The 25491-nt window shown below is 40.8% G+C and overlaps 1 protein-coding gene and 1 long non-coding RNA gene across 2 annotated transcripts in view; one reads left to right on the forward strand and one right to left on the reverse strand.

Annotated features, from left to right (window-relative positions):
- Positions 1 to 286: 286 nt before the first annotated feature.
- On the reverse strand, positions 287 to 4150 carry LOC133063724 (uncharacterized). The gene is made up of 3 exons (XR_009694482.1): positions 4005 to 4150; positions 2794 to 2818; positions 287 to 512 (listed from the first exon to the last, which is right to left on the reverse strand). It is a non-coding gene; the product is annotated as an uncharacterized LOC133063724 (long non-coding RNA).
- A 208-nt stretch (positions 4151 to 4358) lies between these two features.
- The window catches only part of BAZ1B (bromodomain adjacent to zinc finger domain 1B), a 53367-nt gene continuing 32234 nt past the window's right edge, over positions 4359 to 25491 (forward strand). The window contains exons 1-6 of the mRNA XM_061153437.1: positions 4359 to 4740; positions 13580 to 13696; positions 15861 to 16005; positions 19217 to 19418; positions 22622 to 22743; positions 24728 to 24925. Coding sequence (XP_061009420.1) covers positions 4634 to 4740; positions 13580 to 13696; positions 15861 to 16005; positions 19217 to 19418; positions 22622 to 22743; positions 24728 to 24925 — 891 coding nt within the window. The 5' untranslated portion in view covers positions 4359 to 4633. The remainder of the gene's footprint in view (positions 4741 to 13579; positions 13697 to 15860; positions 16006 to 19216; positions 19419 to 22621; positions 22744 to 24727; positions 24926 to 25491) is intronic.

A 25491-nucleotide genomic window follows, 5' to 3' on the forward strand; every position in this document is an offset into this window, starting at 1 on the left:
GCTGAGTGCTTGTAAAGTCACTGCGGGCTGGGCCCTGCCAGTTGTCTTTGACTCCCATAGCGTGACTCCATTGACAATGATTTGGAGACTCTGTTTGAGGTTGTCACGTCCTTTGAGTTATACTTCTGCCCCTGTGTACGCTGAATACAACCCTGTGTATTTCCCACAGCTCCCAGGTCCTTAGGTGACTGACTCTTAAGTTTTTGTTTTAACTTTTTATTATGGTAAAATACACAACCATAAAATTTACCATTTTAACCATTTTATTTATTTTTTTTTTCCAGTTTGACACTTTATTTATACAAAGTATTTAGGGCACTGATTCTCAAAGTTGGCTGAATATTGGATTCACCTGGAGAGTTTAAAAAATACTGAGGCTTATATGCTGCTGCTGCTGCTAAGTCGCTTCAGTCGTGTCCGACTCTGTGCGACCCCATAGATGGCAGTCCATCAGGCTCCACCGTCCCTGGGATTCTCCAGGCGAGAACGCTGGAGTAGGTTGCCATTGCCTTCTCCAGTGCATGAAAGTGAAAAGTGAAAGTGAAGTCACTCAGTTGTGTCCGACTCTTTGCGACCCCATGGACTGCAGCCTACCAGGCTCCTCCATCCATGGGATTTTCCAGGCAAGAGTACTGGAGTGGGTTGCCATTGCCTTCTCCTAACCATTTTAAAGTGCACAGTTCAGTAGCACTAAATGCATTCACAGCATTGCACAATCATTACTATACAGCTGCAAACATTTTCATTGCCTCAAGCAGAAACCCGTACCCATTAAGCCCTCACTTCCCACTTGCCCCTCCCCCAAGGTGATGGAGGGAAGGGAAATAACAAAAGTGGATTTGGGACCTTCTGAGGTTTAGGAACCAACGGGACAGGCCGAAAAGACCAGCCAGAAGCTGAAACTGTAGGGACTTCCCTCGCCATCCAGTTGACAGGATTCCAGACTTCCACTACAGGGGACATAGGTTTGATCCCAGGTCAGGGAACTATATCCTCTTAAGTTGCATGGCACAATGAAAAAAAGTGACAAGCTGAAACTGTCTAATCAAGGGTGTAGGTCTATATCAGTGAAAGATGGGTGTTAAACTGGAGCCATAGAAATGGAGGACAACTGCCAAGCAACAGCCACATTAAAGCTTATTATTTTTTCTATTTTAAAATGAAAATATCACTATAGAAAAACATACTGGAAAAATACATGAAAATATAATGAAAGAAAAAAAAAACAACGCATAACTCCCATCTCCAAGGTAAGCGCTGTTCTTTATTTGGAGAGCCACTTCTCAGCTCCTTTTCGTGGAGCTGCAGCTGATATTCTCTATTCATAAAGCCCCACCTCTAGTTTCCACTTCCATCTGCAGGATTTCCAGCTGTTCTTGATGGCTCTCCAGGGTACCTCTAGTTCTCAGGGCTGAGCCCGAGCCCATCCCTGAGTCTCCCATTTTAGATCTCTGCTTTACCAACACCAGGGCTGGGTTCTGGTCCACAGCGGCCACAAGCGCTGGAATGATTATGGTGCCCGTTCTGATGTGCAACTGGGTGTGTTTTTGGAAATACCAAAAATGGCCCCCCATCTTTTCCCCCCAATGTTTTTGGAGTTTTCATTCTGCGTGTAGCCTGCCATTAGGTGTCTAGTCCTGCAAGCATCCATCCCATTAGTCATCTTGTCTGTGCCTCTGAGGTCCGGCCACTTGTCTTCACCGACCTTGCTGACCATTCGATGCCCCTATCACCACCACAAGCTCCTGCCATTACCTTCCACGTGGTCACTCCTATTCAACCCTCACATGCTGTGGCAGAAAGAGAACTTCCCTTTGCCATTCTCCTCTCTTGATACTTTCTGCCTGGAGATTCCTATGATTAGGCCCTGAATTTACCATGTCTGCTCTGCTGCTCCTCCTGCCTAGGAAGGATGTCCATCCCTCTTTCTGCCTAGCAAGCTGCAACTTCATCTCTGCACAATCAGCTCAAATGTCACGGCCTCTGAGGTTTCTCCTAATCCTCTTAGAAGAAATGGCTACTGAAGGGAGATGAGCTCTCTTTGCTGATAGATGGTTTCAAGGGGCTTCATAGAGCTGATGTCTGACCTAGATCAGTGGGGGAAAAAATGTTGCCTGCCATATCAGTAAACAAAGATGTTGCAGGCATCAAGCCATCACCTTTCAGCGGAAGGAAGGGAACTTGGGATAGAAACAGGATGCCTGCCATCTAGGTCCACCCTCCCCACCCCTCCCCAGGAAACTCAGGATGAAAAAGCACAGGATACTGGCCCCAGATAGTTGAGGTGCATATCAAAGGAAAGATTTCAATGAGCCGAAACTTTTGCATCTTCCCATACATAGGGAAGCACTAAATTCCTCAACTTGAGATACTTGGTTTTCTTTTAATAGTAATCTTTCTTGACTTCCCTGGTGGTCCAGTGGCTAAGACTCCTTGCTCCCAAAGCAGGAGGCCTGGGTTTGATCCCAGATCAGGGAACTAGATTCCACATATTTCAACTAAGAACTTGCATGCTACAACTAAAGAGCCTGCATGTGGCATCTAAGACCTAGCACAGCCAAATAAACATTTAAAAAAAAAAAACAAAAATCCCAGTAATCTTTCGGTGTTCTGACTACATGGCTTTGGTTGCAAAAACTCCTACGTATCCGGGCTCCTCCCTACTTCTGAGCAGTCTCTCAGACTGTCTGAGATGCTGTTACCCGAGCTTAAGTCCTTGGTTTTATCTGCCAAATAAAGCATAATTCACAACTTTTAGGTTGTGCATTTTTCAGTTGAAAAATGAGAACTTACCTTTTACTGGCAATGATCCTTCTCACTTTAAGGTAAGAAGAAAAGAGAAAAAGGTCTGGTATTAGCATGTTGCCATTCAGGGACACCTAGCAGTCTAGCCCTGTCTAGGCTGGAAAGATGTTCTTGGGCCACTGCAGATTTTTGAACCAAGGTAGTAAACAAGAAGATTCTTGAGAGTCCCTTGGACTGCAAGATCAAACCAGATTTCAATCCTGAATATTCATTGGAAGGACTGATGCTGAAACTGAAGCTCCAATACTTTGGCCCCCTGATGGGAAGAGCCAGCTCACTGGAAAAGACCCTAATGCTGGGAAAGATTAAGGGCAGGAGGAGAAGGGGATGACAGAGGATGAGATGATTAGGTAGCATCACCGACTCAATAGACATGAATCTGAGCAAACTCCTGGAAGATTGTGAAGGACAGGGGAGACTGGTGTGCTGCAGTCCAGGGAGTCACAAAGAGCCTGATACAACTTAGCGATTGAACAACAACAAAGAAAACAATTTAATAGGGATGAATGATTAATAAATGTGTTTCTGACTGTACTGGATGGGCAAACAGATTTTGAGTGACTGTAGTCTACTTAGAGAAGTAGCTCAAACGTTCTCCCTCTCCAGGCACGGTTATTTGTTTCCCTACTGCACCCTATGCATAGCATTCATCACATAGAACGGTGATTATCTCTTATTCTTTTCAGAGCAGTAGTCGCTGCCTTATTTTCTTCCCCTGTTGCACCCCACGTAGGGCCCTGAACATTTTAGATGCTAGAAAAGACTATATGAATGAATTTATCTTTAATACACATGTCCTTTAATATGTTTTTCCAACGAAGCTTCTATATTATCCTTCCCAGCAAACCCCTAGAAGCAAGCATTATACTAATACCCCACTCTCGTCTAGAAGTTAACTTTAGGGGGACCCAACCTGAACCGCAAGTTACCTCTCAGCAGAACCTATGCCGATAAAGTCTCTGGGTTACTTCCCGCCAACCCCTCCTCCCGTGCTCCCCACCCGCGCATCTCCGGGCGTGGCCGAGCGCGGTGCCTTTAAGAAGGGGGCGGAGCCCGAGTGGAAAGACAAAGCCCCTGGCCGCGCGCTCCCCCTCCCCCCTCCGGCGCACCATACGGACAGTGGTGCCCGGATGTCGGTGTCGCCTTCGGTGACAGATGGCGCAGAGTCAGTACATGTTAGAGGGCTTCTCTGGCCTGACCTCTCTGAATTCCCGGCCTTTCGGTTCCCCGTTTTTCCCCACTTTCAACTCCGCCGCCGGAGGCCCGCGCGTCTGTCACTGGCGCTTACATAACGTGACCTTTCACCTCTTCATACTGCCCTCTAGTGCACTGCAACCCAACTAGGCGGCCCGGGAAGGGGGCGGAACCTAACCGCAGAGCGGCAGCTCCTCTGAGCCAATAGGTTCTGTGTGCTGACCAGTTCTCCGCCTATTGGAGCATTCGCCACCGGCGCCACAGGGGAGCAAGTTAGTGTGCGCGCTGGCCGGGCGGGGGGGTGGAGGGGAATCTCCCGCCATTTTTCAATAATTTCCTCCGGTGCAGCTGAGGACGAGTCGTGACTGCCGAACGCGGGGACCCGTAGCGAAGGTTGGCCGGAGGCTTCGGGACGGCGCGGAAGTGTGCGAGAGAGTTCTGTGCCCGTGGGTCCCGTTCCATGGCTTTAGCGCAGCGGCGCCAGCAGTGAAGGAGCCGAGTTCGCGCCGCCCTCTCACCCCTCCCCTCCCCCACCCCACCCCCGGGAGCCAGGCGCTCGCTCCGGGCCGCGGGGCCTAGTGTTGCGCCGCGGGTCCACTGAGGAGCCGTCGTCTTCCCCGCTGCCGCCGCTGCGATGGCGCCGCTCCTGGGCCGCAAGCCCTTCCCCCTGGTGAAGCCGCTTCCCGGCGAAGAGCCGCTCTTCACGATCGCGCACACTCAGGAGGCCTTCCGCACCCGGGAGTATCCTTTTCCAGCAGCGCCGGCCAGGCCGCCCGCGGGGTGGGGTGGGGCGAGGTGGGCCGCGCAGCCCCGCGCCAGTGGCAGCTGTCAGCCAGCCCGGCGCCGGCGGGCCTGCACCCAGAGCCCGAGCCCCGGGCCCGCCGATCCTGGGCTGGTGGGGTGGGGTGGGGTCGGGTGGGGTGGGGGTGCGCGGGCGAGCCAGCCGGCCGGCTGGGCTCAGGCCGCCTCCGAGCCTTGCGCCCTCCATCCTTCCCCCGGCTCCGCACTTTGTCCCCGGGCCTCGTTATGGAGGAGCGACCCTCCATCCCACTCCCAGCGGGGGGTTGGCGTTAGGCCCTAAGTACCGGGGATGAGTGGGGTTTCCTTTGCTGCTGCTTTTTTCTTTTAAAAAGAAGCCTTCCACTTAAGTTTTGGAAATCGTACTTGCGCGGCCTCGTGATCCGGGTTGTACAAGGCGCGACTGCGTTCGTCCCCCCGCCCCCGCCCGCCCCGATCTCTGCGGGGACATTTGTGTTTTGCTCCCTCCGAGTGGACTGGAGGCTGATGAACTGACGGGATCGTGGGGCTCAAAATCCAGAATGAATTTCCAGACTTAGAGGAAAGACAGTAAAAAAGTTACCTTGGAGGAGCCGATCGTTCTATCCCTGTACTTGCACGGATTTGGAATTCTGACGGTGTACAAGATCTGGATTTCTTTAAACAGCGTTTTTCAAAGACACGCTTACAGTCTTTATGTTGTATTTTAGGAACACGAGGCTGATGTTTTAAATGAGAGGCATCCTAATCATTGCTTAAGGTTTCTTGCTGTCAAGCTTATTGTCAAGTCTCTTAGCTAAACTTGTACCACTCTTACTTTTTTTATGGATGCCTGATGCATCCTTTTTGAATCTTAACCATTAAAAAGGTTTTTGAATCTACCTTTCTTTAGTGTACAGAAAGCTTCAAGAGTGAAGGCTACTATGTTAGCTTTATCACTGCTTTCCCTTTGGAAGGACTTGATTTCTCAGCAGTGTCTGCTTCCGTGTAAAAGGAAGTGCGAGTGTGAGCCATATCATTTGATTACATTTCTTTTTGATCCTCCCTTTAATGTAGTGCTTTATGGGATTGTTTCAGTGCAGTTTGAGGATGTTAGATGTTCACGCAGGAAGGGACTTGGAAAATGAGTCCATTTTGTAGGAAGACTCTCGAAGAAATGCAACCAGAGCATCTCAGAGCGGAACTAGATCCTGGAGATGGTAGAGTTCCCCTGCCTGGGTATGCCTGGTAGGCCCAGACAGTTGAGATCACACACTTGTAAATGCTGAGAGTCAGGAGGAGAATCCAATGCTCTTGGTACCTCATGCCTGAAAGTAGATCACAGAAGGAACATGGAGTGCTATTCCTTCGCTTTTAATAATGTTAATCCACTGTTTGTTCCAGCTGGTAGCACAAGATGTGTGTGTGCTCAGTGGCTCTGTCATGTCTGACTTTGCGGCCCGGTGGACTATAGCCAGCCTGGCTCCTCTCTCCATGGGATTTCCCTAGTCAGAATACTGGAGTGGGTTGCCATTTCCTGCATCAGGGGATCTTCCTCACCCAGGGTTGGAGCTCCCGTTTCTTGGCCTCTCCTGCATTGGCGAGTGTGCTCTTTACCACTGAGCCACCTGGGAAGCCCGTGGTATAAGTTGCGGTGTGTTTAAGGGAAAGGTTGAAGTGGTAATCTGGTTCTTGTCCTGTTAGGGCTTTTGGGGGATTGTTTTGGAGAAGTGCTCCAGTTCTCCCAAACACAGCATTATTCTAAAAGTGTCCTTTTTTTTTTTTTTTAAATAACATTCCAAAACATTAGTGAAGTAAAAAATTATTTGTGGAAATATACTGTATCCTTTTCACATGTCTTTTGAACAGTTGATGGTTATTCACACGAATATTACTGAATGTTGATTTTTACGTCTGGTTCTAGTGAAGTATAAGAAACTGGAATAAGGAGGAGACCCATTTTGAGTCTCTAATAGGAACTGAGCTCTGTAAAAAAAAAATGGATGTAGATAGCTAACTTAGAACTGGCAGCCTAGGTTTTTTTGTATCATTTGCTGAAATTGTTGAAATATAATGGTATATATGAAGCGTTTCTTTTAATGATGACAGTTAAACACTGATATGTGGAACTTTTTAAGTGGTGTGTATTTAATAAAAATTCTTCATCTTTAAAATCTCCCCTACCAGTTTTTAGAACCCTTTTAACAAAGGAGTTCTTAAATTGTGTTAACCTATTGGGGAGAAATTGCTCCCTTGGGAATTTCTACAAGTGGAAGCACTTTGAGGATGGTTTTTAAACACTTGTACTGTGTGGTTGGCAGGTTGGCATATTTTTTTTATTAGGCTATTAGTGATTTCATAGAGGAGAACGAATATGTGGTTGGGTAACTGCTGCATTTGAAGTGTTGGTTTTTTCAGTTTTAAGTTTATAGTTACAATTATGTTTTTAATAGGATTTCATACTTTAATTTTCTCCTAATTCCTCCCGTTAGATTGCATGTATATTCTGTAGCAAATTTGTATGGTATTTTATTGACTTAAAGCTATGAGCATTGTGTTCTTTAAGGCATTGTTGTATGTCTTCGTTAAACTTACAGATAGCTGTGAACGATGCACACACATTTAATGACTGGGTTGTATATTGATGATTATTGTACTGTACCTTTAAATCTATGGCACATTGCTTCCCAGGATAGTACTACTACAGGCAAGGGCCTAGATCTTACCTGGAAAAGTTAACTTTATCGGAATCGTTTTGTGATGTGATTGTTTGACAGTAGAAGTCTGCATTGACTGTGTTTAAGTCAAGATGGATTTTAGGGAGGAACTGAACTTGCAGGCAGCCTGCTGTAGATTAATTTTATTTTTTGTATTGTTTTGACTACCCTAGTTTCTAAAGCCTAGAAACTAATTCATAACCTTAGTAGCATCACTGTGAGAAGTTTTAGATGGTATAATAAGGAGAGGCTATTAGAATATACAGTTATTCTGGCTCTAGGTAAGAATAACTTAATTTGCCAAGAAAAACATGACAAACATTTTAAGAGCTGGGGTTAAATTGTAGTTGCGAGACAGGGTTTTATTGGACAGTTGGAATACTGAGCTCGTATGCTGATTTTCATAATTTAATTTCTTTAAAGTAACAAGTTATTACCAGATTAGAGTTATTTTTAACTTAATGACAGGCTTGTCCAAAGAGAGAAAATAGGCTAAAAAGCAAACCTTGTGTTGCTGCTTTGTCTTCTTACTTAGAACTCCTCGGGTTATAGTTATGCTTATTCAACCTCCATACTTTTCTGGGCCGCTTCCTTCCAGGCTATCAAGTACTTCATTGAAAGAAACCATACTTAAAAGGCTAAGGAGAACAAGAAGCCGCATATGGTGGTAAGGAGATACCTCTTAAACTCCTGAAAAGGGAGATACATAATAAGTTAATCTAGGATTTGAAAATATCTTATCATTTATAGCTTACACAACCTTTGGAGAATTGCTTTGACATTTTGTCTGCAATTATAAGTACAGCAGTCCCGGAACATAAAAACTTCAATTGGCATTTGCCCTGAGGGGTTATTTGAGAGTGAGTGACTTATTTTGGTAACCTAAAATCTGAAATAGGATTCAGAGGCAGCTGACTCAATATCTTTCTGATAGGCTTTTTTTTTTTCTCCTTTTTTTTTTTAAAACATAAGTCAAATGAATAACCAGAAAAGAGTTACATAAACTTAAAAGTACCTCATGTTAGGGGTTGTTGTAGAAATTGCAGTTTTAAACTTTTAAAATTAATCTAATTTGAATAACTAGTCAATTAAAAATTGTGTTGTCAGAGGACCTTCATTCCTAGATGTAAGCACTAGGATTGTACTGCTGTCCAGTGTGATGGTGGTGGTGGTTTGGTCGCTAAGTCGTGTCCAACTCTTGTGACCCCATGGACTCTAGTCCACCAGACTCCTCTGTCCATGGGATTCTCCAGGCAAGAATACCGGTGTGGGTTGCCATTTCCTTCTCCAGGGGATCTTCCCGACCTGGAAATTGAACCTGGGTCTGCACTGTAGGCAGATTCTTTACCAACTGACCTACAAGGGAAGCCCCAATGTGATGCGAGCCACATGTAATTAAATTTTTTTCTAGTGGCCACATTTGAAAAAAAAAGAAAACAGGTGAAAAAAAGGAAAGGCACATTTTTCTTATTTTCCAAGATTCAGGCTGAAGGAGCGGTCTCTATCTGCAGCATCTTTTTCTGGTGGCAGAAAGAACAGGAAACCATGATGGCTTTTTAAGCTTCTTCCTGGAGGTGGCGTCTGTTCCATCTATTTGTCAAAGCAAGTCATGTGGTCAAACCCAAGGTGGTTATGGGTGGGTGATGTACTTTCCTCTTCCTAGGAGGCATTTCAAGCCACGTGGTAGTGGGTGATGTATTGATAGAATCCTCTTAATGGAGGGGAGTGGATATTTGGAAAGAATAGTACTGTCTGCCACATTTTAGGGTTAAGGAAATGTTTCCTGGGGAAGGTTATTTTTAAGTTGAGATCTAAAGAATGGTTAGAAGTTAGATGGGGATTCCCTGGAGATCCAGCGGTTGAGATGCTGCGCTTCCACTTAAGGGGACATGGGTTCGATCCCTGGTCAGGGAACTAAGATCCTACACAGAGCAGCAAAAAAAAAAAAACCAAAAAACATTTAGTTAGATGAAGAAGAGGTTTAATCTTTTGAAGAGCTTGTGAGTTTGATAGTTCTTGATTTTGAAAAAAAATAATTATTAAGAAAATATTAAAACCTTTTATTTATTTATTTTTTTTGTGCTGTTGCACTTGTGGAACCCAGGCAAATGGCAATAAACTCACTGAGTCCTCACCGCTGGACCACTAGGGAATTCCCGATTTTGAAAAATTGAAATGTTTCATGTGGCTGGAGTGAGAAAGTAGAAATGGAGATGCAGTGATGAGATATGCAAATAGGCCTGCATCACCGCTTGCTGTGAGATAGACTGAGGAATTTGGACTTTGCCTTAAATTTAGTGCAGAGTGTTAAAAGAATCTGAAAAGCAAAGAAGCAAGCTTTTAGGTTAGGAAGATTACTGTGGGTGCAGCGTTAAGAATGGTTAAGAATGGATCTGTAGCCTCGAGACCAGTGGCAACTAGACCAGTGATTAAGTCATCTCTGCACTAGATAAGAGTGGTCTGAATAAATTCACTAGCCCTTGAAGTGGAGAGAAGTACAGTTTGTGAATTTCTGAAATAAGTAGATTTGGCAGGATTTGGTGATTGATTGAGTAGGAGTCAGGTTATGTTTTGGTTATCATTTGGTTAGTGGTGTCCTGTGACATCAGTCACTCAGTCGTGTCCATCTCTTTGGGACCCCATGGGCTGCAGCACACCAGGCTTTCCTGTCCATGACCAACTCCTGGAGGTTGCTCAAACTCATGTCCATCAAGTTAGTGATGCCATCCAACCATCTTATCCTCTCTCGTCCCCTTCTCCTGCCTCAGTCTTTCTTAGCATCAGGGTCTTTTCCATTGAGTCAGTTCTTTGCATCAGGTGGCGAAAGTATTGGAGATTTGCTTCAGCATCAGTCCTTCCAATGAATATTCGGGACTGATCTCCTTTAGAGTGGACTGGTTTGCTCTTGCAGTCCAAGACTCTGAAGAGTCTTTTCCAACACCACAGTTCAAAAACATCAATTCTTTGGTGCTCAGCTTTCTTTATAGTCCAACTCTCACATCCATACATGACTATTGAAATAACCAAAGCTTTGACTGTGACATAGAGGACCCTATGAGACCGGAAGGAAGATGCAGGGCCCAGCCTTAAAAGAAAGACATATCCCCTGAGGACATAAAGTGGTTAGAACCAAATAGGCCCAAGGTGGCAGAAGCCTGGACTTCCAATAACCTTGATCTCATTATATACACTCTTTGTAATACTTTAGCACATGGTAAATGACCCCCACAGGCACCAAGACCTTTTGGAAACTGAGCCGTAAAAGGCCAGAAAGTGGGTGGTGGCCCAATTCTTGGAAATGCCCGCCCCTTCCCCAAAATAGTTGGAATAATACTCCTACTGCCTATGAATTTACCCAACCCATTAAAAACTAACCATCCCGTGTTTTAGGGCCTCTCGCCTCTGACATGGCCTGCACTCTGTCTGTGGAGTGTGTCTCCCTAAATAAACCTGCTTTCCCATTTAGGTCTTAGGGCAGAGCCTGACTGCTTGCATCCTTCACAAGTGTTCTGTGTTAATAAATCTACTTCTTGCCTATAGCTTTGCTTCTTGCTGAATTCCTTCTGTGCTGATACTAAACTTGAGCTTCATTAAGTCCTGAGAACCAGGTGTGTGACTTCAGCAGGGAGACTGGGTTCAAGTCCCATCTGCAATGTAATTGGCTTTGAGTCCCAGTCTGAGACCTGGGGTTTCACCTAGAAGAGGATCAGTTGTTTATTTTGACTGTGGAGTCATGAAGTGTTTAGTTTGGACGTTCTTATGTTGAATTGCTGAGGCTATCCAAATGGAGATGTGTGTGTTGCTAGTATATACCTATATATGGGCCTGGAGTTCAGAGAGAGGGGACTGAGCTGCTGATAGAAGTTATTAGCATTTATAGATAGTAATTGAAGTTAATAGGAATGGGTGAGGCCACCCAGAACGAGAAAGCTGTACTGATAAAGATTTCCAAAGGTGGGTGGGAAAGACTTGTAACAGGGTAGAAGGGACTTCCATTACTGTATTTGAAAAACCATAATCAGTCAATATTTGTTATTAAATATATATTGTTTGAAAGTAGTTTCCTCTTTTTTTTCCTTCTGAAAATAAAAATCTTAGAAAATAAAACCCAATAAAATCTTGATGAGTGGTTTTCAGTACTGTGGGGGGTCAGAGTATTTTTCCTGTTGCAACATGTTTGCATTTCAAGGGGCCTGAGGGCAAGTGAGATTTTTAAATCAGAAGAAATGGGTTTAAAAGCAAACAAGACTGGGGAAAAGGGATGTGAAGGTGAGAAGCACAAAGGACCTGAGAAGAAGAAGATTACCGGTGAGGCCAGTTAAATGTTTTAAAATGTTATGACTGGTTGAGAAATGAGGATCAGAAGCTGGATTTGGATAATGGCTCTGTTATGGGAGAGAAAGAACTGAATTGAGAAGTATGTAAGTGGTTACAGTTCGGGGGCTCAAGAGGTTAGGATGATTCCCCGAGTTCTGACTTGGACCATTCAGTGAGATTGGGAATATCTGTTAAAGAGCACGATTGAGCACGAGTGGAGGGTAGTGAGAGTTTGGAAAAAGTTGGATTTGAGGAGTCGCTGAGGCATCTGGGTGGTAGCAGTCCTGTGTATTATTGGCCGTGTGCGTCTTAGTCTGAGGAGAATGGACTTGACACGTTATTCCAACTTTTGAAAGTGGCAGTAATAAAAACGTAATGCTTTCTCTTTAGGATATATTTGTTAATCTCGCATTCTCTCTGATGATGCAGTGGATTTCTTCAGTGTAGCTGAATGATGTATTAGAATGTTATTAAGCTTTTTTTTTTTTATTAAGCTTTTTGAATGTTTAAATAAATCCACTTAGTGATTTTTATTTTACCTCCCCTCTCCAGGTGCAAATAGAGAAACAGAAAACAAACCCATTTTGTTGGTTAGTTAATGTCCCTATGGAAGCCCTGCTAGTTCGTTTTCACCATAGGATTTTATAAATTTTCAGTGATTGGATTTGCATAGGGCTCTGTGGAAGTCTGACTCCTGGTTTTCACTGGTATTCTATTTTATTAGTTTAATCTTTTAAATATTATCATCACCCCACTGAGGAAAAAGAGATGTATTGTTTTGTTTTTGGCAGATCCAGAGAATGATACACTGAGAGAAGGTACTTATTGATTGACTAAAAGTACAGTTTTGGATTATTTATGGATTTATCCCTGTCATTTTTCTTTTAACTCATAATAGCCCTAGAAGACCAAGAATCTCCTTTATATTAAAAATGAATTATTTGTTGTTCAGTAATATTACAAGAGGAGCTGTTTAAATACTTTTTATTTCAACCATTATAAAAGCTGTCACTTGGAAAGTACAGAGATTGGCAGTTAATTCTCTAGTTGTGGTGTCAGTTTTCCTGCACAGCATCTTTTGCTGTGCATAAAAGGAAATTAGTTACCTGTCACTTGAATTTGAATGTGACTGGCTGATAGTGAATTCCAGTTGGGGTGGTGTGGAACGTTCCCATGTACACGGCACTAGTTGTATGATCTCTTCCTCCCTCTCCCTCAAAAAGACGGACTAATTACTGGTAAATGACTTGTGAACCTGGTGTTACTGGAGATAACATAAACTCTGGATACATACTACTACGTCAGAATTATTTTTAGGATTTTATGGTATTTATTTTTTAAACCCAAGAGAATCAGGAAATATTTCCAAGGTAGACTGGAAGGTTATTAGTAAATGGATCATGAGCATGTGCACAGGGTTATTATTCTAAACTGCCAGGGAAACTGGTGTTGGCCATTTTATCTTACTGTGCAACTGATTCTTAAACTTGCTGACCATTTGAATTGTGTAACAATTTCACATACCTTAGATTCTTATTCCTTATCTCTTGTGTTTTATTTTGCCGTAGTTTTTTTCTTATAATTCTTAGTTCTGTGGGAGTCTTGTGAAGTGAAATTTGGGTGAGTAGTGTTAATCATCTTGCTTGGATTTGCCGGCTGAAAACTCTGACTTCAGTTTATGCTGTGCATTACAGAAAGGACACGGTGGTTTTTTCCATATGTGATAAGTAGTTTGTGGATTAGTCTGTCTCCGCTGCTTGAGTATCATTTTCCTGAGCCACTGCTCACAGAGAGTATGAAGCCCGCTTGGAAAGATACAGTGAGCGCATCTGGACGTGCAAGAGTACCGGGAGCAGTCAGCTCACACACAAGGAGGCCTGGGAGGAGGAGCAGGAAGTTGCTGAACTGTAAGTAGGAGCAGCACTGCCCGTGTAATGCTGTCTTCACATTATTAGGAAAAGGGGACTATTAACCACAAAACAGTATTTGTATTTAAGTTTATGGCACATAAATTGGAATGCATTATATTGATGTACTGGTGTCTTGCCTGTTGTCATTTTGTGAGTAACACAGTATGTGGAATATACAGTTGTGCGTACACTTAACTTAGGTATGTGTTAGGCTTTTGAATGTTCTTGCCGTTTACTTTTCCCTTATAAATACTGTGGCAATGTGGTTCTGAGCAAAGGAAGCTGATATAATCTAGAAGTAATACGGAGGCAGCGAATTAGCGGATTTTCTTTATTTTGTGGTCATTTGAAATTTAAGACAGTATTTATAGCAGCTATTGAAAATAAATATACAGTTTGAAGATAGTTTATATTACCTGAGTGGGATGGTTAAATGAGATAGCTTAAAAATTCTGTGTTCAAAGGGTGTATTTGTCTGGGTATTCTTTCAAAGAAAATACTCAGAATTTAGACAACAGATGCTTGCAAAGATAAGTAGGAACTAGGGATGATAAAACAGTACTTTCTTGGAAAATGAAATACAGCTGATATACAGTATTTATGTTTCAGATGTGCAGTGTGGTGATTAACAGTTTTTAAAGGTTATGCTCTGTGTAGGGAGAGTAGCCGGGGTGGGAGTAGTCCGGCGCTCGCTCTCACCCCACGGTCTGTAAATACGCGGCTGTGTAACAGCTGAGGTGCTTACAGCACTGCGCACGCGCATCACGATGGGTACCTGCTTGGCCGCAGGCCACTTTTGTTCTGTAAAAGTATATAAGCTCCACGTGAAAAGCCCTTGCAGCTTCGTTGCGGCCACGTTCACTAGGTCAGGACGGCTGCCTTACTGCGGCTGTGCCAACCCGAAGAGAATAAACCTATGGCTCCGTGAGTTTCCTTCCGGCTTCCTTGCTCACACCTTGCCTACCACGGGTTCAGCGAACAGTGAGATACAGTGAGCCAACTATTTATAGTTATCATAGAAAAACAGTACCCTTTTGGAAATTCAGAGTAGAAGCATCTTCTGTGGACTTCTCTTAATAGTATATAAACAGAGAGCATACAGTTTAGTAATTAATACCATTCTGCTCTTTTGCCTGTGTAACAGAGCACTATCTTTGCTTGAGACCGGGGTTCCAGTGATGGCTCCATCACTGATTAATAATTAGTTGAGTCTGTTAACCTGTTGCCTGTTTCTTTGCTTGGGTCACTGACGTTCCATTTTGAATTATTAGTGTTATTTATGTTTATACCTTGTTAGTGTACTAGACTCGGGGTTGGCCTACCTTTTCTGTAAAGTGCCAGTTAATATATTTTAGGGTTTGTGGGCGGTATGGTCTTTGTCTCAGCTATTCAACTTTGATGTTGTACAGTGAAAACAGCTATTGATAATACCAAAAGTGAATGGGAGTGACTAGGTCCCAATAAAATTTTATTTACCAAAAAAAATTACTGGTAGCAGGGTGGAGTTGGCTCATAGGCTGTTGCTGACCCCTGTAGTAGCCTGTAAACTAGAGGGCAGGTCTCATGTTTGATTTATGCTGAAATTGGTTACAGTGCCTAGGCACAGTCGTTTGTACTGTAAAAGCATGTGCAATTTGCTCTTTACAAAATAGAGATAATGCTACCTTCTGGATGTCTTTTTGGGTGTGTAAAAATTCTCTTTGAATGAAAGATGATAATCATTAACCTACAGCAAATCAAGAAAATAAAGGGTAGTAAGTGGGAGATCAGTTATTGTTGCTTGTAATATGATGATGTACCTGGAAAACCCAAAGACAATCAGGTGGACAACTGTTAGGAACAGATCAGAGAATTGATCAAAATAAATTGCTCTCCTTCACACAAAGAAATAAAGTACAGTGGGAATTCAGAGGTTAGCAAGACTAACTTAGAGTTGCTGGGGGAAACTCCACAAGATTTAATGAAGAAGGTGACACTTGAAGGATAGTTTGTGCCCAGCTGCAGAGGATGGGATGAGGTGTTTATATTTACTTCTATGAATAATCTTTGTATTTTCCAGTGCCTTGCCTGTATGTGCTAAAGGACTTTTTCAATTGACCCGAATAACTCTCTGGATAGTCTTTTCTGCATTTTCTTGGAAACTGATGACTTGTTTGTTTAGTTTGAAGGAGGAGTTCCCCGCCTGGTATGAGAAACTTGTCCTGGAAATGGTTCACCATAACACAGCCTCCTTAGAGAAGCTAGTGGATACTGCTTGGTTGGAGATCATGACCAAATACGCAGTGGGAGAAGAGTGTGACTTTGAGGTGAGTGCCTGTTTTTACTTATTTTTTTCATGTGATTTGATTCACTAACCATATGACAGGATTGGAGCTTCCCATGCAGATTACACGAAGTATTTCTATGTGAGTAATATTGAAGTCCCCTTTACTTAATAGTATTAAATATATTTTAAACATTTAATAGTAAGTATTTTAATCACTAAATTTTAGAACTATGTAAAAGACTTTCAGATATTTTTAGTCCAAATCTATGGAATCTAAGGCAAAAGATTTCCATTTCCTGGCAACAGTGATTTAGTTGACTTCTTTCTATATAAGTTTGTTTAATTTTCCAGCCCATTACTAGAGGATAACTATCACTGAAGTAAATAGGTAGGATGACTGTTACTAAAGGATTTACTAAAGTAAATAGGTAAACTATTTACATAACACTAAAGCAATCCCTATATAGTCCTTTGAAAGTTTAAGATAAGATTCATTTGTTAAAGTTCTGTATGTACTGGATGCTGGGCTTGTTGCTTTACATAATATCTTACAGAATCTGCACAGAAAGGCTGAGGTGGTACACAGGCTTAGATGTTTAAATAGCTTGTTCAGGTTGATACAATGTACTAGTGTGTAACGAAATAGCTGACTGACAGTGGCCAGGACTTCTCAAAGTTTAGCCTAAATAAAGTTACTTTGAGGATTTCTGAATATGCATTCTTAGGCGCCATCCCCCGAGACTTCACATGGAAGGTCTAGGGTAGGACCTGAAAGTTGGCAGTTCTAACACACTCCAGGATGTGATGATGTGAACACCCGGGGGACAACTGTTCTGAGTAGCGTCAGCTTACCCAGTGAAGACATTTGATTATCTCACATAGTAAGTCTTAGAAGCAGGCAGTTCCAGGGTTGGTGTAGAGGCTGTCCTTCTGCCTTTCTGTTCTGTTCTTGCTGGGTTTGGTTTTGTCCTTAGTTCTGTTGCCTCTTGGTTGAGAAATTGTGACTGTATTCAGAGCAAGCAAATGCTTGTCTAAGCATCGTAAGAAAATCTTTATCAGAAGCATATTCTTCCCCATTCCCTTTTATCTTTACATGTTATTGACTAGACCATGGCTTACATAACCATCTTCAGCTACAAGGGGCTAAGAAAGTGAATACTCCCTTTTTTTTCTTCTCCCTTTTTTTTAAATCCTCAAAAGAAGGAGGGAGAAAAGGAGGAGGGGAATGGCTTAGGATAACCCAGCAGTAGCCAATAAGTCATTGTCTGGTTCCAAAGTCCTTGTTCTTTCCTCAATTTACTTTGACTCACTGTATCTCCCAGCTACTTTTTATATTTGTAATGTCTGTGGAGTCATCATTGGGTTTTAATCACACACTTTATATCATTCAGTGTCCTGGCAGGAAACAGATGGCATATTCAAATGGTGTAATTGAATTGAGTTTGAAAAAGAAACTTCAGATCACAGTCTGATCTAGGTCAAGGAAAACCCAACAAGAAAAGGTTAAGTACCTCATGGCAATCAATAGTGGAGAGGCTTTACTGCTTCTAAACTCCGAGTAAATGAGGGAAGGGAAGGTTACTGGAACTAGGAGAGAATAATGTAATTGTAGAAAAGTGCTTTGGTCTAGTGAGAGGTAACCAGCCTGCTAAGGCTGACAGTCAGGAGAATGCCAGTGGCACCTTTCTTTCATGCTGTGATTTCCTGCTTAACGCTCCCCACGGACTGAACTCATCAAAACCTAGGGAGAAAGGAGCCCTTTGATGTAGTTCATGAAGGTCAGCCTGTTTCAGCACAGAGCAAGGTAGAGAAGACTGGAGATGGACTTGGAGTGATGAAAGGAAGATACTGCAAGGTGGAAGAGGAGGAGTTCTAGGAGAGGGAGAGAGGTGTGTCTGTAAACGTATGAAAAGATGTTTATACTCATTAGTAATCTAGAAAGTCAAATGGAAACCACAGTGAGATCATTTCATACACATCTGATTAGTGAATAAAGAAAAGTTAAAATAATGCCAAGTTTTGACAAGACTGTGGAGCTGCTCATTCATTGCTAACTATTTCAGTAACTGCTTTGGCATTATTGAATACAGTATGCTCTTTGACTAGGGTTTTTATTCTTGAGTATTTTCTCTTTTAATAACTGATAATGTTGAGCACCTTTTCTGCTTGTTGTTATCCTTTTATTTGTGTTTCCTTTGGTGAAATGTCTGTTCACATCTTCCTCCATTTTAAAATTTAATTTAAATGGGATTATTTTCTTGTTTTTAAGTTGTGAGACTTATTTATATTTTCTGGATACAAATCCTTTGCTATATATATGCTTTTTTTGTTCCAATCTAGGACTTGTATTTTTATTCTCTTAACAGTGTCTTTAGAAGAGCAGGCGTTTTAGTTTTGATGAAACCAAATAGAAAATAACTAACAATATCTATAATTACATGTAATATAAATGTTCTAAGGTGAAAGTTGCTCAGTGTCCAACTCTTTGCAACCCAGTGGGCTCTAGACCACCAGGCTCCTCCATCTGTGGGATTTTCCAGGCAGGAATACTGGAGTGGGTTGCCATTTCCTTTTCCAGACATAAATGTTTTAAAACTTCAATTAAAAGGTAGAGATTGTCAGATTGGATAAAAAATTTCAGAATGATTTTAATGCAAAGAATCTAGCCAGAACAACTTTGAAAAAGAACAGCAAAAGTAGAATCCTAATGCTCTCTGATTTTGAACCTTATTTTAAAATATTAAGATGGTATAGTTTGGTATAAACATAGGCAAATACATCAGTGGAACAGAATAGCATCCAGAAATAGACACATGTGCACATGCATGTGCACACACACAATTATAGTCTGCTGATTTTTGATAGAGGTGGAAAGGTAATTAAAGTGAAGAAAAGATAGTCTTCAATAAATGGTTCTGGAATAATTGGCTATCCATATATAATTGACTTTTTTAGAAAATGGAAATTCTTGAAATTGTTTATATATATATCAGGTTTGTATAGTAGTTACCCTTTGGCCTTAATACATTGGTACATGAATTATGAACTAGATGGTGATCATTTTATTTTTTTAAGATGTCCTATTTCAAACTGGAGGTCTGGGAAATAAAGTTGGGGAAAAAAATCACTGTACTTAGCTCCTTTAGAGTTTTCATGTACTTTTTTGGTCAGGTGATGTGGAAGGTGTATCACCGTTACCTTTAGGTTTCTAGTTCTTAATTATTATCTTTGACTCTCCTATCTTCTTATAGGTTGGGAAGGAAAAAATGCTCAAAGTGAGGATTGTTAAGATTCATCCTTTGGAGAAAGTAGATGAAGAGGCCACTGAGAAGAAATCTGATGGCTCCTGTGACTCTCCCTCAAGCGACAAAGAGAATTCTAGCCAAATGGCTCAGGACCATCAGAAGAAGGAGGCAATTGGGAAAGAAGAGGAAGGAAGGAGAGAGAGTATTAGTATGTATGATACTGTCTTTCCTTACTGAGCTGTGCAACTCTGCTTATTTTATTATGCACAAATCTTTTTTAGTTCTCTTGCAACTCAGTTTGTAATTGAATTTTGTTGTTAGATAGACGTGCTTTTGTCTGTTTATGCTTTGGAAAACATACCTATACCGTGACTCAGGATTTAAATCTCCTTTCACAATTAAGACATTGGGAAGTCATTTCCTCTAGTTGCTTGGAAATCTGTGTGCACGTACCAAGCTACTCAAGATGGGAAAGAAGGTTTGCTTTCTTTTTCTCTTTAAGTTGGAATTATGTATATATGCGTGGATGATCGAAGTAGGAGGGGGATGATCTGAGTAGGAGGGATAAATTCTAATCCCTGTTTCTCTTCACATTGCAAGCCAGTGTGATGGTTTTGAGGTATTTCCTTTTGTCTGTTATCTGTAATTCACATTCCTTCTCAGATGGGAACTGTCAGAATTCTGAAGCACTATGATGTCTAAAAGTAATTTTTAGGGACCTGGATACCTAACAGAATGTTTTGAAAGTTCAAGAACTGAGACATTACACATTGGGAAAATCATTTATCCTCTGAGGCCTCCCTTCCTCCTCCTCCTTTTTAAAAAAAATCTGTGTCAATTAGGAATTTAACTGGGATAGATTTCTTCTATCTCTGAAGATATGAGTATTCAAATGGTTTGAATATATTGAGCTTCCTCCTCTTGACTATCAGAGGATCAAATTTTACCTCATTATGTAACTATTACAAAGTTTGAATTAGAACATTTCATTTGAGTGTTATGCTGTATGTCTTCCATTCTATTTTGTGTCTCCTTATGTTTTGGGCATGTGCAGATGGTTTTAAAGGGATGTCCTTTCTTGTCCCGAGGAAACTTCTGCTGTAATGCGTCCACCTCAGTTGTTGATGCTTCAGTTTTTTCACTCTGTATTATGAATGCTGATATCAAGGTTTTTCAGTTTCTCTTTTCCTTCTTTTTGATACTGAAGTTTTACTTACATACCCAAGACTTGAGGTTGATAAATGTTTTGGTTAAGTATTGACTGATGATATGTCTTCTGACACTACTAGAATCAGATCATTGGAAGGGACTTCCCTAGTGGTCCAATGGTTAGGACTCTGTGCTTCCACCGCAGGAGGCACTGGTTTGATCCCTGATCAGGGGAGCTGGGATCCCTCCAAGCTAGGCCAAAAATAAAAGATCATAGAATCAGATCATCAGAATACCAGTAATGTGTTACAGCTGTTAGTTTTATTCCTTAAGCATGTGTACTTAGGAACCCCTAGTTTTAGACTTTGGCTTCTTTTTTAGGATGTTAATGCTAGTCTGTGGAAAGAATGGTAGGCGGGCTCAGTTCAGTCGCTCAGTCGTGTCTGACTCTTTGCGACCCCGTGGACTGCAGCACACCAGGCCTCCCTGTCCATCGCCAGCTCCCGGAGTTTACTCAAACTCATGTCCATTGAGTGGATGATGTCATCCAACCGTCTCATCCCCTGTTGTCCCCTTCTCCTCCTGCCTTCAGTCTTTCCCAGCATGAGGGTCTTTTCAAATGAGTCAGTTCGCATCAGGTGGCAGAAGTAGACGGGCTAAAGAATGTTACAATGTACTCTGAATGTTTTCCAGGGGAAACTGATTAGCATTTCCATTGAAATATGATAGACAAATTCCAGTATTCAAAATGTTTTCTTACAAGGTACCCTTCCTTCTACTTTATGGGAGGAAAATGTATTAGGCAGGAACTTCTCAGCTTTGTATTCTTAACCTCACTGTAATGAATTGCTGTGTTCCTCTATCAGAAAAGAACTGTCCTTCCTCTTGGTCACAATACCTGCTCTGAATTCTGTTCCTTCATGCTTTCTCAGGATTGGGTTAACTTTATTATTCTGCACTGCAGTGCTCTTGAATGGTTATTCTCAACTTATAAATGAAGTCCCATTTTTCCAAAAGCAAAACATGACTTTTCCTTGATCCTGTTCTCTTTCTGACTTACTCATTCAAGCCAAAATTCTTGATAATGTTGTCTCCTCTTTTTGACTGTCAGTTATTCCTTATGCTGTTAACTTGTGCTGCTTTACTCCTGAAACTGTTCCTAGGAAGGTTTTAGGTGACTCCTAATTGCCAAACCCACTGTTTTCTTCTTAGTGTGCTTTATGTTTGTATTTAACACTACTGGTCACTCTCATTTTTAGTTTATTTAATATCAGGGTCTCCTTTTTCTCCAACTATTATTTTTTTACTTCCTCTCCCCATTGCTGTTCCTTTAGATTTTGTTTGTTTTCATATGATTTTGTCCTGTCTTCTTTTCATTTTTCAACACATCTACTTGGTTTCTAAGGCAGAACACTGGGAAGCCTTTAGCATCTCCCACATCTAGTTGGTTACCAGGTCTGTCGTCTCAGCTGTTCGCTTCACCATTCCTGATACATAAATTCAGATGTTTACGATTATATCTTCTGATTTCCTTTCTTCAGTTTCACCTTCCCATTTTACTCATTTTCTGACTGCTGAAAGTGTTTTTTCCTTTTCTTAATTTTTCACATTAGTTCTCTTTCCAAAATGTACATCTGGTTAGTTAGATCAAAAATCCTTTGTTTCCCTAGTGCCTGTAAGACAAATTCCAGTCTATTTAAGTGTTGTGCAAGGTTCATTATAATTTATAAACCTCTACTTACCTCTTTAGTCTAATTTCTTTTTTTTTTTGGCCATACTAGGTGGCATGTGGGATCTTAGCTTCCTGACCAGGGATTGAACCTGTGCCCCCTGGAGTCTTAACGATTGGGCTACCAGGGAAGTCCTATAATCTGATTTTTTTTTTTTTTTAATTGTAATGTAGATCATATTCACCCGTATCTCATTATTTGTAGTCTCTAAACAGGTCATGTTCTTTCTAGGCCTTCCCTACCTGTCTTCTAGACTAAATTCGTACTTCTCTCTTTTTGAGTGTTTTTCTCCCTGTAGTAATTTTCTATACCAATCTCTATTATAGTATTTTCCTCGTTGTATTGTAATTATTATTGACTCCTCCCATAGACTTTAGCTACTTGAGGTAAAGGCTTTACAGTTTATCTTTGGGTCCCATCACTCGGTGCCTGGTTGCAGAGTACGTGTTCAGTAAGGTTATTGTTAATGAATAAATGGGCAGAATTAAAAGAATTATTTTTTTTTTCATTAATTTTCTGTTGATTTGACTAGACGACAGAGCACGCAGATCTCCACGAAAACTTCCTACTTCATTAAAAAAAGGAGAGAGGAAATGGGCTCCTCCAAAATTTCTGCCTCACAAATACGATGTGAAGCTACAGAATGAAGATAAGGTTAGTTGGCACTTTATATTGAGCCTCTAACACATAGTATTGTTTAAGAAAGGATCGAAGGGCTAGTTTTCTCATAGAGGATGTGTTGTGTGAATGAATTTGTTTCTACAACAAATTCTGAGTGGTTTTCTGGTCTTTGTAATTATGACTTTAAGTTAAATTGAATTTTCTAGGAGAGCACATGCTTTTTCCTTTCTAATAGGAATTATTAGAGTGTAAGAGTAATTTGCATTTGAGCTTCAAAGTTAGTTGTCTAAAAAAAAATAATCTGTTTCCAGTGGTTATGGGCTTCCTAAGGAAATAGCTCTTCCCAGTTAAACATTTTGTAATAAAATAAGCTCAAAAACTGAGTTAACTCTAACCAGTGCTTTTACAAGGAATCTGTGGAGCTAATCATCTAAAATGCTAAATACCGTTTAAGTAACTTAGTACTATGTATTATTGATGCTGAGATGTTCAACTCCCATATTTTTACATGCCCAGAATCAGGATGTATCTTTTTTTTTAACGGAAGTATAGTTGATTTACAGTGTTGTGTTAGTTTCTGATGACAGCACAGTGATTCAGTTATGCATATATATGTATATTCTTTTTCATTGTAGTTTATTAAAAGATACTGAATATAATTTCCTGTGCTATACATTAGGACTTTGTTTATTTTATATATAGCCGTTTGTATCTTTTGGAATCAGGATATATCTTAATATCAGTTGGCAAGAATTTTTTTCTTTGTGGTACATAAAGTAATGTGTCTTTCGTTAATAACATCTTAGATTTCATGAAACGTGGCATGTTGTTTCGGGTACTTGTATTTCCGTATGTATTATAAGTCTTATCATTAGGAAGAAGTGGGGCAGCTAGGTGGGGAAGGCAGCTGCATGCTTGTCTCCCTGTTTACCGGTTTATAGAGGAAGGCGCTAAGGCCTGAGAAAGCCTCTTTTAGAGTGTTGTTTCTTTCCCCCACGTCAAAATGTTGACAAGTCTTACTTCATTTTGAATCATTTGTTTTATAGTTAGTGATCTGAAGACTTAATTGCATTATCAGGATTTCTTTACATTTTTAAGTTGGGTGTTAAATACATTTTATTTTACTAAATGTTTTTTTATGTCCCATTCAGCAAGGTGGGTCGCTAAAACATTGCTATTGCTAACAAGTCTCAATCACTTCCCTAATTAACGTTTGTTTTCTTATTGATGATTGTAACTTGTTTGGTTCACATGTAGTAAGTATGGTTTACTGTGAAATACGGTTTTATAGAAAAACAAAATACAAATAAGAAAAAAGGTGTCTCTGATCCCATACTTAGAGAAGATAATTGGTCAATATAGATGTAGTTAATGGGTGGTTAGCTTTTAAATGACTCTCAAAAGTGGGACTATTCAGTATATAATATTTTGTAACTTGCTTTTTTCATTTACGGTATGAGTATCATTAAATTTTCTTCCAAAACAGTATTCTCAGGTTGTTAAGTATGTATGATAGTCACCAAGGTAGTTTATTAAAAATGCAGATTTCCAGACTTCACCACCACAAATTCTTCTGATTCAGTAGCTTTGGGATGAGGCCCAAGCATCTACATTGTAATAGCACCCTAGATGATTCTGATAACTCTGTCCTGATTGAAAAACTCTTTGCCCCCATGTCTGCATAGTGTCTATGTGGATATTTTAATTTGAAAAATGAGTCCTTTATGGATATACCTTTATGTATTTTCCCTCCCCCCCCCCCCACCCCACCTTTTGTAAGCAGTTGATGATGACTCTCCATTTAGAGGAACTGTGGACAATGGATATACACATTTTTCTGACTTTGATACATGTTGACAAATTGACTAGAGATATATTAACATTCTGTCTCTGAAAAAGGTGATAACCCTATTTCATAGATGGAATTAGGAGTTCTCTGGAGAAAGTATAGATCTTTGTTCTCATTGGTTAATTGCTTTTGACCCCAGTAATGAGTTATTTTTCTTTGTTAATTTAGATCATCAGTAATGTGCCAGCAGACAGCTTGATTCGTACAGAACGCCCACCAAATAAGGAGATACTTCGATACTTTATACGGCACAATGCGTTACGGGCTGGCACGGGTGAAAATGCCCCTTGGGTGGTGGAAGATGAGTTAGTGAAGAAATATTCCTTGCCTAGCAAGTTCAGTGACTTTCTGCTTGATCCATACAAGGTAAGGCACGTTCATTTTTGGACAGAAGGATAGGACACTATTAAATGAATTTATTTTCTCTGATGGCTCCAATAGGGTTAGATTTACAGTAGATTTTAAACTGTAATTTTAAATAATGAATTCAAAATTTTTTCACATGTGTCTATTTCATATAGGTTGTGATAATGGGGTTGGTAGGAGAGAGGTTGCATTGAATATCTCTTCTTCTAATATGACTTATTTTTACTGTGGTTGCATAATTAAAACAAAGAAACATGCATGTGCTTTTTTGTCTCAGATCTTTCTTGGAACGAGGTATGGTGTTGAAAATATTTTGCAAATTGATTGATAAAAATGAAAGCTGCTATTTGTATTGTCAGATAAGGTCAAATATACTAACATCTTTGAAAAGAATTAGTAGAAAATCTAACATTCCCCTCTGTTTTTTTCCCTTTAATTATCTCATTGGGTTTTCACAATATTCTGATGAAATCATATGGTATATCTGTATTAATCTTATTTTCCAGATGGGGAAACTGAGACTAGTCTAATTAGAACCAGCAGAAAGTAAATGACAGAAGCTAAGA

Source organism: Dama dama, chromosome 10 (genome assembly GCF_033118175.1).
Source record: "Dama dama isolate Ldn47 chromosome 10, ASM3311817v1, whole genome shotgun sequence".
Lineage (NCBI taxonomy): Eukaryota > Metazoa > Chordata > Mammalia > Artiodactyla > Cervidae > Dama > Dama dama.